General features: G+C 39.7%; 1 protein-coding gene across 1 annotated transcript in view; it reads left to right on the plus strand.

Moving 5' to 3' along the window:
• The first annotated feature begins 7198 nt into the window (after positions 1 to 7198).
• LOC131903378 (zinc finger protein 120-like) overlaps positions 7199 to 15224 on the plus strand; it is a 29639-nt gene continuing 21613 nt past the window's right edge. The window contains exon 1 of the mRNA XM_059253917.1: positions 7199 to 7296. Coding sequence (XP_059109900.1) covers positions 7270 to 7296 — 27 coding nt within the window. The 5' untranslated portion in view covers positions 7199 to 7269. The remainder of the gene's footprint in view (positions 7297 to 15224) is intronic.

Here is a 15224-nt window from a genome sequence, read left to right on the forward strand (position 1 = left end):
AGGAAATACCTATGAAGATTCAAGAAGCTTATAGAATGCCCCAAAAAAGTCCCCTTACCACATAATAAATAAACCACAAAACATAAAAAATAAAGAATACTAAAAGCAGCAAAGAAAAAGGCCAAGTGACTTATAAAGACAGATCCATCAGAATAACATCCGACTTCTCAATGGAGACTCTGTCCTGGACAGATGTAATGCAGACACTAAGAGACCACAGATGCCGGCCCAGACTACTAGATCCAGAAAAACTTTCAATCATAGACAGAGTGAACAAGAAATTCCAAGACAAAACCAGATTTAAACAATACCTATCCACAAATCCAGACCTACAGAAAGCACTAGAAAAAAAACTCCAACCTGAGTAAGTCAGATGCACCCACGAAAACACAGTCAATAGATAACCTGGCAGCAGCAAATCCCCAAAATGGGAAATACATACACACTACCACCAAAAGATAACAGGAATTAACAATCAGTGGTCATTAATATCTCTTGATGTCAATGGACTCAATTCAGCCATAAAAGATACAGGCTAACAGAATGGATACAAAAACAGGATCCATCCTTTTGATGCATACAAGAAACACACCTCGGGGCTGGAGAGATGGCTCAATGATTAAGAGCACTGATTCTTCTTCCAGACATATTGAGTTCAATTCCCAGCAACCACATGGTGGCTCACAACCATCTGTAATGAGATCTGGTGCCCTCTTCTGGCCTGCAGGGACACATGCAGGCAGAATACTGTATACATAATAAATAAATATTAAAAAAAGAAAGAAAGAAATACACCTCAACTTCAAAGAAAGACACTACCTCAGAGAAAAGACTTTCCAATCAAATGGACATAAGATGCAAGCTGTTATAGCTGTCCTAATATCTAACAAAACAGATTTCAAACAGAGATCATGAAGGACATTACATATTCATCACAGGAAAAATCCACCAAGACTAAGTCTCAATTCTGAAAATTTATGCCCCAAATACAGGGCACCCACATATGTTAAAAAAAATTACTAAAGCTTATACCACATATCAAACACTAATAGTAAAAGAATTCAACACCCCACTTTCACCAATGGTCAGATCTGCCACACAGAAACTTAACAGAGAAATAAGGGAACTAACAGACATTATAACTCAAATGGACTTAATAGATATCTACAGAACATTCCACTCTAACAAAAAAGAATATACCTTCCTCTTAGCACCCCATGGAACCTTCTCTAAAATTGACCACATACTCAGTCACAAAGCAAATTTAAACAGATAAAAAATATTGGAGTAACTTCCTGTATTTTATCAGACAACCATGGCTTAAAGTTAGATTTCAACAACAACAAAAATTACAGAAAGGCTACAATCTCATGGAACCTGAGTAATGCTCAACTGAATCACCAATGGGTCAAGGAAGAAATAAAGAAATTAAAGACTTCCTAGAATTCAGTGAAAATGAATGTCCTGCATACCCAAACTTATGGGACACTATGAAAGTAGTGCTAAGAGGAAAATTCATAGCACTAAATGCCCACCTAAAGAAGATGAAGAAATCTCACACTAGTGACTTAACAGCACAACTGAAAGCTCTAGAACAAAAGGAAGCAAACTCACCCAGGAGGAATAGATGCCAGGAAGTAATCAAATTGAGAGCTGAAATCAATAAAATAGAAGCAAAGAGAACAATACAAAGAATCAATGAAACAAAAAGTTGGTTCTTTGAGAAAAACAACAAGATAGACAAGCCCTTATCCAATCTAACGAAAAGGCAGAGAGAGAACATCCAAATTAACAAAATCAGAAATAAAAAGGGGGACAACAACACGCAACATCAGGTCACACTTCAAAAACCTGTACTCCACAAAACTGGAAAATGTAAAAGAAATGGACAAATTTCTGGATAGGTACCACATACCAAAATTAAATCAAGGCCAAATTAACTATTTAAATAGACCAGAAACCCCTAAAGAAATAGAAACAGTCATTAAAAGTCTCCCAACCAAAAAAAGCCCAGGACTAGAAGGTTTTAGTGCAGAATTCTACCAGATTTTCAAAGAAGAGCTAATACTAATTAATACTCTTCAAATTGTTCCACACAATGGAAACAGAAGGGACATTACTCAACTCCTTTCATGAGGCTGCAGTAATCCTAATACTCAAACCACACAAAGATACAACAAAGAAAGAGAATTACGGACCAATCTACCTCATGAACATTGATGCAAAAATACTCAATAAAATACTAGCAAACCGAATCCAAGAACATATCAAAAAATTATCCATGATCAAGTAGGCTCCTTCCCAGGGATCTAGATTGGTTCAACCTATGAAAATCTGTCAATGTAATACACCATATAAACAAACTGAAAGAAAAAAACCATACGATCATCTCATTAGATGCTGAAAAAGCCTTCGACAAAATTCAACACCTGTTCGTTATAAAGGTCTTGGAGAGATCAGGAATATGAGGAACATACCTAAACATAAGGAAGGCAATTTATAGCAAGCCGACAGCCAACATAAAATTAAATGGAGAGAAATTCAAAGCGATTCCACTAAAATTAGGAACAGGACAAGGCTGTCCAATCTCCCCATATGTATTCAATATAGTGCTTGAAGTTCTAGCTAGAACAATATAACAACAAAAGGAGATCGGGGGATACAAATTGAAAAGGAAGAAGTCAAACTTTCACGATTTGCAGACGATATGATAGTATATATAAGTCGGGAAAGTCTTTTCAGTACCACAGAAAGAACATCTACATTCATCTTTCCCCTCATCCTGAAATACAGCACTTTTTAAATTAGTGAGAACTACTTACCATTGAGTGTGTTCTTCCTCCAGGGGTCCTAGATGGTGGTTCTTCATAAGAAGCATCAGATTCAGAGTTTTCGGTTCCTTTTTTCATCCTGTCCTTCAATCTTCCCCTGGGGAAATGGTTAAAACATGGGTACTGTGTTGCAGCCAGCTGGGCCCATTTTTCTTCACCTGAGTCCTCAGAGGGAGGCTGGAAATGGACAGTTACATATTCACTGTCACATTTATTTTTCTTGGTCTTGGGTTATTTTCTGCCTGTGGGAAAAACAGAATATACATTTCCTTGGTTACACTCTCGGTTTTTGTTTGTTTCTTGGTTTGGTTTTGTTTTGTTTTCAGGTGCATGTCTTCAAACCACTCCTCTTCTTTTAGCAGTGCCCAGACACTGTCACAGACAAACATAACACTACTAATCATTTAATAATTACATATCCTCATGAATGCTTAGCTACTCACAATTACTGGCCTATCATTAAGAAGTGAAAACAGTCACATCCACACCCACAGCTGCCATCTCAACACCCAAAGACCTGCTCTGGACCTAATGCTCTGACTTTAGCTATTGAGTTCCTCCTTTACTGCTACCTCCCCCTCTGTCATATCCACAACCATAGGCATAGCTCCAGACCATGGCTCACATTGGCTTTACTAGTGAAAGTCCAGTCTAGTAGCTCATGCACCAGCTTTATCTGGCCACACAGTTCTGGTATCGGCCCTACTTAAGGTAGTCTAGAATGTGACATTAGGCACACAACCAAAGAAAGAAGTCCACCTGCCCAGAGATTAATGAAATAGAAACACATACAACAATAAAAAGAAGCAATGAATCTAAGGGCTAGTTCTTTAAGAAGATAAATAAACAGACCTTCGCTCAACAAACTAAAAGAAGAAGTGAACAGGGAATCATTACAACAGACACCAAGAAATTCAGAACATAATAAAGGGGTGCTTTCAAAACCTTTTTTTCTGGGGATGGAGAGGTGGCTCAGAAGTTAAGAGCACTGGATGTTCTTCAAGAGGATCTGGGGTTCAATTCCCAGCACCTCCATGGTGGCTCACACCAGTCTGTGATTACAGTCCTGGGGGATTCAGAGTCCTTTTCTGGCCTTCTTTGGCACTGTATGAACATGGTGCACAGACACACATACAGGCAAAAGACCAATTCACATAAAAAGAACTAAGAATAATTGTATTAAAAGAATGCACTGCCAGGCGGTGGTGGCGCATGCCTTTAATCCAGCACTCGGGAGGCAGAGCCAGGTGGATCTCTGTGAGTTCGAGGCCAGCCTGGACTACCAAGTGAGTCCCAGGAAAGGCGCAAAGCTACACAGAGAAACCCTGTCTCGAAAAACAAAAACAAAAACAAAAACAAAAACAAAAAAAAAACAAAAAAAGAATGCACTACCATACACAGTTTGAAAAATAAGTTTTATGGTGCAACTCAGCTCTTCTTATGTTTTTTTTTTTCTTATTGCTTTTCTTTTTTTTACAAATCTAATTTCAGTCATAATTTTATGCATATGTTTTTTTTCCTCTATGCATGTCTTTGTACCCAATTCATGCCTGGTGATCATGGAAGACAGGAGATGGTGTCAGAACCCCTGGAACTGTAGTTACAGATAGTAGTGAGCTTCTATATGTACTGGAAATGGATGGTGGGTGCTCTGGAAGACTCTTCAGTACTCTTAATTGGTAAAGTTTTTTTTCCAATCCATATCTTGACTATTTTCCAATCTCTTCTTGATTATGTTTCCTAACCAAGGCAGCCTAGTCAGGGTCAGACACCTGATGATGATTAAAAAAGTAGAATTCTCCTACAGGGGAGAGATTATTATCAGGCAGGGATGAGTTCCCTAATTACAACATGGTCGGCCCTTAAATCATAAATATACAAATAATAAATATGGACTCAGCAGGGTGTATTCATATATTTCAGTGTACTTATCCATACATACTTAACAAAGAAGAAAGTTGGAAGGAAAGTATGTGGACAGAAATAGAGGGAGGACAAGAATGGGGAAATTGATGTAATATGTTTTCATTAAAAATGTATAGAAGAAATTTTAAATAAAAAAGAGGGTCTAGAGAGATGGCTCTGTGATTAAGAGCACTGGGTTTTGTTACAAGAGACACAGGTTCCATTTTCAGAACCCATATGGTAGCTAACCATTTGCTGTAAATTCATTCCTAGGCATCTCCTGCTTTCTTCTGGTGTCTGTAGGTACTGTGCACAGACACATTCAGAAAAAAGCACCATGTAACTAAAATTTTAAAAAAGGTAGAAAAGGAAATGAATGGAATTGTCTACAGTGATGTCACAGCCCTGAGACAGGTAGCAGCCAGAGCTGGTTAAAATGAGTTCCTTCTGGTCTTGCCTGGAAGCAGCTACGACCTTCCTCCTAGCCAGCCTTCTCAGAGACAAAATCAGCTTTGTTCTGAGGGTAATACAGCTCTTCATAAACATTCATCTAAGAGCAGAATATACAGTGCTGTTCTTGATGTTTTCTGTATTTGTGTTCTCTATCTTTTCTATCTGTGAGAATTGTGGCATTGGTACAGCTATCTTTTAGATCAAATACCAAGGTTGATATGTAGCATAGGCTCCAAAACAATCTGCTTTCACAGTGTCATTTACTTGATTTTCAGCTAAGACCTTATGGTACAAAATGAACATGCCAGAAACATTTCTTTCCATTATTTTTGTAATTTATATATGTTCCTGTATGACTTTCAGGTGAGAATGTCCCTAAATGTCCCTGCTTTTATACTTTGATCATGTTTAGAAGTGAATTTGCTAACTGAGCATGATTAGATATAAGCAGAACTCTACGTGAATGTGTCCAGACTAAGTAAAATCCCCATGCTTCACTTGTTTAGGAAAAGCATTGCTTTGGAAATGACTCCCATGCTCTCCTTGCCTCCTGCAGGCAAGAAATCTTTCTCAGTTCTCTTCTTGGCTGTTGTGATGGTTATTCTTGGTAGTTAAACTGACTAACTCTGGAAATAACTAAAACCCAAGGAGCTGGGTACAGCTGTGAGGGATTTTTCTTTAAGGTTTTGAAATTAAAGACCCATCTTTACATTGGATTATTTAAAGTGATGAGATCCACCTTTAGCATCTTGGTGGCAGTGCACACCTTTAACCCTAGCATGCAAGAGGCAGAGGCAGTCTTTTTTCTGAGTTTGAGGCTAGCCTGGTCTACAGAATGAGTTTTAGGCTACACAGATAAACCCTGTCACAAAAATACCAAAAAGTAATCAAACCAAGAATAAGACCTACCTTTAATCTGGATCACACCTTCTTATAGCAGGCTACATATATAGATATTGAAGAAGGAATCTCTCTTTCTTTGCCTGCTTGCCCTAGCTCTGGCAACCAAATTCATTCTTTTACAAGTTTTAGAGCCTACTCCTTTGGCATTTTGGTGTATACTGAAGACCAGCTGAGACATCCAGCCTCATGGACTGGGCAACTACTGGATTCTTCAAATTTCCATGGGTAGACAGACATTGTTGGATTAGGTGGACGACAGCTTGTGAGACATTCTAATACATCCACTTTCTACAGACATGGAGAGATTGATTTTTACCAGTCCTGCTCATGCAGAGAACCTTGAACAATGCAGCCATGTTTTCTTTTTCACTGCCCACTGGGGAAGATGTGCTGGCATAGAATATTGCTCATAAAGACATTCTGCCTAGCTCCATTATTCTCTAAGTGTTCAACTTACCATGAAGACTACTCTTTTTATTATTCATTTGTCAAGAGTTTGCCCTTAATTCCAGAAGAAAACTTCAAAAGCAATGAAGCCATCATCCAGCCTTCTGATGGGAGACAGATTTATCATTATGTTTTTTTAAATCTGGTTCCTGCATTTCTCTTATGGTTCTCTTAGTGCCTGTGACAAACAGGTAAAAAGTATCTTCAGTTCATTTGACCTCAGCATGAAGCTACAGAACAAACATCTCCTTTTGTGTTCTTAAATCTCTCTTTAAAATTGTTAATATTTTGGGTACCTTCCACCTGTAGAACAGGGAATCATTGCGCTCCACCCTGAGTAAATGGCTGTGCAAGCTAGTTGCATTAGGTCCAGGAGGAAGAATGGGAAGTGCCTATGGAATTCAGGAAGACAGCAGGGTCAGCTATCAGACCCAGGGGCAAGTGTCATTGAAATGCAAATCTCTGCAGTCTGGAAAAGGTCTGGGTCTGGTGTGTAAGGTAGGGTCAGGAACCATTGTGCTGTGTCTTTAAGCACATTGTAAACCTAAGCGAGGTGCTCTTGTCACTCACGCCTCATTAGCCAATCAGCGCTTCCCGGCTGAACTGCCAGTCAGAAGTGGTGCAGGCCCTTCCGGGAACCAGGTTACAGGCTTGGCTTTACAGCGAAGCTGGCGCCATTGCATTTATTTACTGTGCTGTTAGTGCTACTTCAGGGATCTGTGAGGGGGCCATGGGCGAGCAGGGAAGCCACAACATGGTGAGTTAGGGGCTGCTTTCCATAAATAGAGAAGAGTGAATGGGGACGTGCAGGAGCCGGTATGGCAGGTCCTCCCCGGGGCTGGGTGAGAACCTGCAGCCAGATTCCCTGTCCTGTAAATTTCTATACAGTCCATGCAACTCCATGGACCCAGGCACAGGTCTCGAATAATTTTGCACTGTGGGCTGCATCTGCAGAACATTGGGAGAAGGGAGCTGTGTGTGTAGAAACATTTGTAGTCAACAACAACATGCTTTGGTGCATCCGTGGCAGGCAGTTTGCCAAACTTGGAGAGATCCAGTTTCTCCATTATCTTCTAGAAGTTCAGCACTTTGCATTTAAGATCTATTTACAGTTAATTTTGTGGAGGTTGTAAAAGGCATCTCTTGTGTTGGGTAGCACTCCACTACTAAGCTGTGAAGTGGAAGAGTAGAATTGGTGATATAAAGGATTTATGAATGCTTAGAAGATAGTAAGTCTTACAAAGTAGAATTTAGCTGAGGGATAGCTGCCTCTGAAACGCCCCAAAGATAAGTATATGCTAACCAGGCGTCTTACAGATAAGAATGCTAGGATACACATTTTTTTTTTCACCAGGAATGTCCAGCCATTTGGCTCCAAACCATTACAAAGGAGACACCCCTGATTTACAGCCAACCACTAGGCTCATCCCTATATCAAAAATCAGGTCTCTAACAAACTGCTCAATGAGGTCACAATCTACCTTAAGGGCCTGGTGTGCTTTAAAGGTACAGTTTTTCTTCTAGAGAACAGCATAGTTCTGAGAGATGGGCAATTTGACACCAGGTCACAACTTTTTGAAAAGTAAAACACTGTTGCATTAAGGACTGGTCTGGTCAAGCAAGGCTTTCATTTATTCCCTCAGGAATAGAGGAGGAACATTTTGGGGATAGCTAGTTAAAAGCATGGGGCCTATACCTTTAAAGCTTTGCTTAAGGCCTTGATGTATTGACAGTAAAATAGAGTTCCTTCTCTAAAACCAGGAATATAGAGCTGGTGATGGTCTGGGGCCAGGGCCTTTTCATCACATGGAGCTGTGGTTGTAAGTCGTAAGGCCACTGTAGGCTTAGTAATGTTCCTGAGATACCCTGTGTTCCTCCTGTGCAGCATTATTTATTAGCCTCCTCCTGAGTTTGTCCTATTGTATGATAGTTTCAGCGGACTTCATAGAAGTTCCCCCATTTCCTTCCACTCCCCCCTGGAAGTAGTATACAAGAAGCTTTCCTTCTTAAGATGCTTACTTGGCATGAGATATAGCTTGTGCAAAAACCACCTCACTCCAGCTTTTATCTTTTCTACCCTGGTACATGTACCTGAGGACCCTGTTACTGAAGAATGACCTGCTGTATTAGGTCACCAGTGTACTTCCGAAATAATTCTGGTAATATCTTTTCTGTGTATGTCTCCCACCTGCCTAAGTGGTTAGACTCTCACTCTCCTGTTCCTATTTAAACGTTCCAGAGTGTAACCTGGAGTGTGAACCTAAAAGACACATAAAGATGACAGCATATGTGGGATGCAGATCTATCTAGACTGGCTCCTATTTGAGTGTTAGCCAGAGACAGCTGCATGTTCTCATTAAAGATATTTTTTTTATTGAGTTCATAAGTGTGTGGAGTGATTTCCCCCTGGGAAGGCATATTAATTATAGAACAGGTGCATTTCCAGTCTTGTAGAATAATGTTTCTGAGACAAGCTCTCTTCAGTGACTTAGGTGGCCTTGATTTCAGACTGTTGCACTCCAGAGCAATGACCTTGTTGTCCTCTATTTTACACTTCCAAAATTCATAAATTAAATGACTGTACCACCTCAGCATTTTAAAATTATTCATTTGAGTCTTGTAGTTTACTGTCCATTGCAGTTACAGAAAAAGGATTTTTATGTGGAGCATGGCTTCTGCCTCCAGACCAGAATAGGAGGAATAATTTATTGTGTACAGGGCAGAGGGAAACAGGGTAGACAGTCAGCTTCTGGAGTCACCGTTATGAAAAGGGACCAGATTGTGGCAGCAAGAGTTAATTTGTAATTTCCCAGCATGTATTAATTCCCTGTCATATGGATGAACACGGACCAGATTGGTGGGTGTACAATTTGAGAAAGTTAACTTGAACCAGTGAATATTGGATTTGCAGTTAGGGAGGTCTCCAGTGCAGATATGTTCAATCCTGCTTGACATACTTAAATCAGCTTAGAGGTTTGAGAAACAGTCCATTGATTGTAACTCACTGTGTTAAGTTACAGATCTCAGCAGCCAACACGTACATATGGAAAAAATCAGTCTCTTATTGATGGCCTTCCCTCTACTAGGGAAAGGCCTATTCTTTTTCAAATCAATTTAGCTAAGGTTTTTATTCTTTAAAATATATCATTTATATCATTTTAAAAAGGCACTTATTGGTATCAGTTTTTAACCTTTTTTAAAGTGCCTTAGTGCTCATCTCTATTTGTTTCTGAACTCCAATTTTTCTTGGTCATTATAAATTCACTCCTTCTTTCACAAGTGCTATTTATTTATTTCTGTTTAGAGCAATATCTCCTGTAGCACAGGCTTGCCTGGAGCTATGAAGTTGAGAACTGCTTTGAACACCTAATCCTTCCTCTGCTGCCCAGTGCTGGGGAGACAGTCCTGCAATTCCTTCCAGGCTCAGCCTTGACTGGTCAGTGAGAAGGATAAGAGACCAGTGTGAAGGATAAGAGACCAGTGCCCTCCAATTTCTCTGATTTTTTTTTTTTTTTTGGTTTTTCGAGACAGGGTTTCTCTGTGTAGCTTTGCGCCTTTCCTGGGACTCACTTGGTAGCCCAGGCTGGCCTCGAACTCACAGAGATCCGCCTGGCTCTGCCTCCCGAGTGCTGGGATTAAAGGCGTGCGCCACCACCACCCGGCTTTCTCTGATTTTTATCGGGCAGTTACAAATGAAGACGGACCCATGAAAGAACTGAGTTCACTGACCAACTTTGAAGGTGATGTAGTCACAGCACAGAAAGGGAATGGCAGGAAGGAGGATGAGAGCTTTCCTGTTTTGCAGTAGTTGATATTAGCAATATGGAGTCAGGTAATCAATTTTAGATGCTCCATAAATTTCCTGACTGGCCATTTCTTGAGATCTACAGACCAGGACAACCAAGAATCTGAGGAAAGGACTGATCTTATCATGTATCCAAATTACTGCAGTTACGTTAGTTCAACTGAAATAGAGAATCTGTAGAAAGTTGTGGCCCTGCCTAACAGGACTGTTGTTTTCCAGATTTAAGATGTACAGGCTGAGAGAAAAGATGTGAGTAGTCCTGGGTGTGCTCTCATACAAATACCTAGGCCCTGGAGAACATGACCCTAAAGCCTGTTTCATCTTTTCAAAATAATTACTTGACATAAAAACTACATCATATCCACACTCTCTTTCTTGCCTCTAAGCCCTACCATGACCCCTCATTGTTTTCTAATTCATGGCCTCTTTTTTGCTTTAATAACAGTCAGAGTTTGGGTGTGACCTATGCTGGGCTGTAGGACTTCCCAGCTAAGAAGCAAAGGACTGCTTTGGCTACATTGGACATTGAGTGTGTAATGGAATGTGCACACAAAGGACCCTGTGCCTTGGACAAAAAACAGGAAGTGCTCTGGGAGAGTTGAAGATTGTCTACTAAAATACAAACTTTCCAGAGTAAGGCCTTAACTGCTGAGGTGGAAGGGCAGAGCTACCTTGTGCTGTCTGAGTCATTTGATCTCTGCTCACCCAGTAGAGGAGCTGCTAGTATTCTGAGGCCCAACTGGGTGGTTCTTGTTAATGAGGGACCCTGGCAAGGCTTAGCAATAAGAGTTCTAGCTTGCAGGTTCTTTCCAGGATTCTTCTCTGCTTCGGCTATAGGAAGTTGAAAGGAGGACCACAATTAAGGCCATGATGATTGTGTGGTATTCAGAGTAGGTGTGTTGTGCTGTCATTTATGCTGCAACTTGGATGAATCATTAGCCAGACAGTGATTTTATTGGTCCATGTGGTTGGTGACCTGGGCAGTGGCCCTTGTCCTCTTAGTCTTCCTGTATGGAATTTCCTGCGGAGGGGGGGGCCTACAGCCTTGGCATGGGAGGATATGATGCTTGTAATATCACTGTCAAGTGTGCACACACAGGTATTACTTATGATGCATGACGGAAAGCTGAAAGTCTTCTTTCTATAAGTTCTGAATATTGCATTCTACTTTCAGGTTTGTCTTATAAATGTTACAAATAGTTTAGGAACTAGTAGACAGAGGTGATGTGGATTATCCTTCAGCAACATATGATTAGAATGCTTTTAACTTTCTGCTGCCACCAGCCACCGAGGTGTGATTCAGTAAAATTCAGTTCCAGGGGATGGAGAGGGTTTCTGATCTGCAGAGATTCCTCAAGTGTCCATGCTGTCATGCAGGTAGATAGGGCAGATTCCACATATTGTAGCAGGAAGCAAAATTTATATTATTATTCTGTGTTTTTTGGGAATTGGCCATCATTGGGGCTGGGTTTACCCTAAACCACAAGGAGCCATAAAGGGTCACAGAGCCATAGCAAGGGAACACCTCCATTTTTACAGTAAACTTTAGAGCATGGGACTTTGGAAGAACTGTCAATAGCTGAAGGGTCAGAAACATAACAGGTGAGGGTCACATTGAGTTTATTTTATGGAAGTTTTAATATCTGTGTTTAATTTAATTTCTACACACATAGAATCATAGGGAGCTGGATAACATTGGTCAAGATCATACTTTTCCTGTCTAGTGTCCTTTGGTCTTTTGATTATATTTTCCTGCCTTTGTTCTTGGCTTTTTCTCTCCATCCCCTTTATTCTTTCACAAATATTATACATTTTCTTGATTGTTATAGCTTTGTGGTAAGTATAGAAATCATCTTGTGTCAATTTGCGTACTTTTTTTTTCTAATCCCATTGAGCATTCTGAGTGTTTCCACAGTGAATGTAGCTTTGTAATCAGCCCTATTATAAATTGTTGGGCATTGTCATTGGATTGTATTCACTATATGGTACAAATTGACCATATACAGCATCTTATATTGATGCATCATGTTCCCAAGGATTATTTATTTACTTCTAAATTATTTAGATTTTGTTGTTCTTATTGGTCATCTGTAAAGGACTCTTGGTTTATTGGTTAAAAACTGTTATGTGTCTTAGCAGGTGGGTCAGCACATATTCTTCTTAAGGATGACTTGAGTCCAGATACCAACACTCAAGTTGGGAGGCTTATAACTATCTACTATTCTAGATCCATTTTTTGTATGTCACCTGTATACATATAGAAGATATTCTCTCTCATGTACAAACATACACAAAAAGTAGCAATAAACTTGTTTTCAAAATTGCTTATGACTTATAAAGCACTTAGAGCAAAACAAGTTGCTTTAGGTGCACACTGATTCTTTCAAAATCTGTTATCTTGCATTGTTTTAAAAAGATTTCATTTCCTCATTCTGAGGCAGACTTAGAGGCAATCATTAATCATAGAAAAAACAAATGGTGTCTAAGTGATCCTAACAGATATCTTTTTCTTTATCATAAGAGAATGAGATCCTTTTAGTAGTCAAAAATGTTTTCTACAAAGTTAAAACTTCAGAAGGCTTCAAGTGAATCTCTCCCATTTTGGTGGACCAACCTCCTTTCCCGACCAATTGTCTCTGATTGGCAAAGGAGAGAGCTGTGGTACACAGGATGAGTGGTGGCCAGTGATTCCTTGGAGTTTGATTTTGATTAGAATCTTGTAAGTTCTTGTTTAAAGGACCATAATATATATTTCTAGGACTGTCTTTGTGTCTTATTTTGTCAGTGGTTCCATCAGTGTTGTTGATTTTATCAATTGTAGTTTAATGATATCATTTGTTTCTGGAAAATGATGGACATTTACCAATTTATATTCAGAATGTTTTTTTGTTATGAGTTCCTTGAGTTTTTGTTGGTTTGGGAACTTTCTGGGGAGAGACAGTTTTAGTTTTCTGTTCTTGATCTTAGAGGCTTGCCTCTTCCTATTTCCTGGCATATCTGTATTTTGTCTTCATGTTTGGGTTTTTGCTGCTGAAGTGATTGGTATGATTAATACGTTGGCTTCAGATCTTTAAAATCTTCTTGTATATTATTGTCTTTGTGTCCTAATTAACCTCACCTGTCAATGTGACATAGCCTGGAGTCATCTGAGGGAACAGCACTTGAGGGCCTACCAAATCAGAATATCTGGTTACTGTGTCTGAGAGAGATTGTGTTCATTATGCTTGATGTGGGAAGGTTCTTGCACTGAGTTGGCAATATCTCTAAGCAAATGGGCCTTGGCTGGATAAGAGAGCTAGCTGAGTAGAAGACAGTGATTAAACAAGAGAGAAAGCCAGTAAACAATGTTTCCCCATGGTTTGCCTTCAGTTATTTATTATCTTGAGTTTCTATCCCAAGCTCCCCTAAGGAGGGATTGTGACCTAGGGGTTCAACCAAATAAACCTGTTCATTACTGGAGTTGCTTTTGGTTAGAGAATTTAATGACAGCAACAGAGAAGAAAGTTGGAAGAAAACATGGTATTCCAAATGTGATTTTGTTTCTGCAAAGAACCCAGGAATGTTGACTTTTGGAGAAATGTTGAAGATATTAGGACTTTAGATGGAAAAGCCATAGAAAGCTGTTCACAGAGTTTAATCAGCTGTTCTTGTAGAACCTGGAAGATTGGAATGTTGAGAATAATGGCAGAAGTAGAGGTCAAGGTTGTAGAATTTTAGTGGGCAATAAGCTCTGCAGGGAACCATGGAATTGACCTGGCCTACCTGCCTGGAGATACATGTGTCATAGGTTCCTCAGGTTAAAGTCCATGACTCCTGGGGAACAATGTGCCTTTGGGGTCCTGAGAGACTGATACAGCCCTCAGGCAATGGAACATTCAAGCTGCCTTTGGTTTCTCTCTGTAAGATCCCTTAGTAGCCAAGGAAGCATGGCAGCTTAACAGAACAATTGGTCTTAGACATTAATCTTATGTACCCTTGCAAACTTCCTTTTGTCATGGCAACTACAACTATTGATCCTGGGAATTGTCATTATCTTCTGTTTCTGATAAAGGCATAAGAAGTCTAATTGTTATCAATAAAACAGTCACAGCCTCCTCTTGCTGTGACCCCTCTAACCAAAGCCTGATTTCATTTTTCATGGCCTGTCAGGTGACCTTGGCCTGGTAAGTAAACACAGACACTTATAAGAGTCTATGAAAAATTTAGCTAGAGATCATTTGTGTGATAGTTTGGCTGCAAATTTTTCTTATTCTCTCCATGTCTCAAGTAAGTAAGTAAGTAACACAGAATTTAAAAGTAATGGGCTGATTTCATAGACAAAATATTGCTTCTGTTGGATATTATTACTGATGACTCATTCAGGTGTACAGTGGAAAAAAAGTGGTCCTAGAAAGAAATGAAAAGTCTTTATAGAGAAAAACAAGCAGTAGGTAGTTTCATATGGCAATCAAGTAGTGAAAAAGACACAGGAATTTTTTAAGGAGTTTAGCACCATTGAAGAGAACGCCCTTGCTCTGCATTGGAAGCCTAGGAAGGTACCAAGGCTAAGACTCCATCCAGTTGAGCTGTTAATTTATGGAAGGAGTAAGCATGGTGAGTCCTAGTCCTAAGAAGACACGTAATACAGAACCTGCAGCAACTGTGGTCCAAGTCTGGTAGGGTCCATCAAAACTTGGCAGGATCACTTATGTTGTACTGATTCTGGGAATAAGAAAGATGTAAAGTTTAAAGGTCATGGATTCTTTTTCTGTGGTCATTTCATCACTATTGTACCCATCTATGTTTGACCGAGTCAGAACCTCAGTGAGGAGAGTATGAGATTTCATTGTATTTAACAGCGAAGATGAAGATAGGTTGAATTTGAGGCCACAGGATGTTGA

The sequence above is a fragment of the Peromyscus eremicus genome, chromosome 2 (assembly GCF_949786415.1).
Source record: "Peromyscus eremicus chromosome 2, PerEre_H2_v1, whole genome shotgun sequence".
In the NCBI taxonomy this organism is placed as follows: Eukaryota; Metazoa; Chordata; class Mammalia; order Rodentia; family Cricetidae; genus Peromyscus; species Peromyscus eremicus.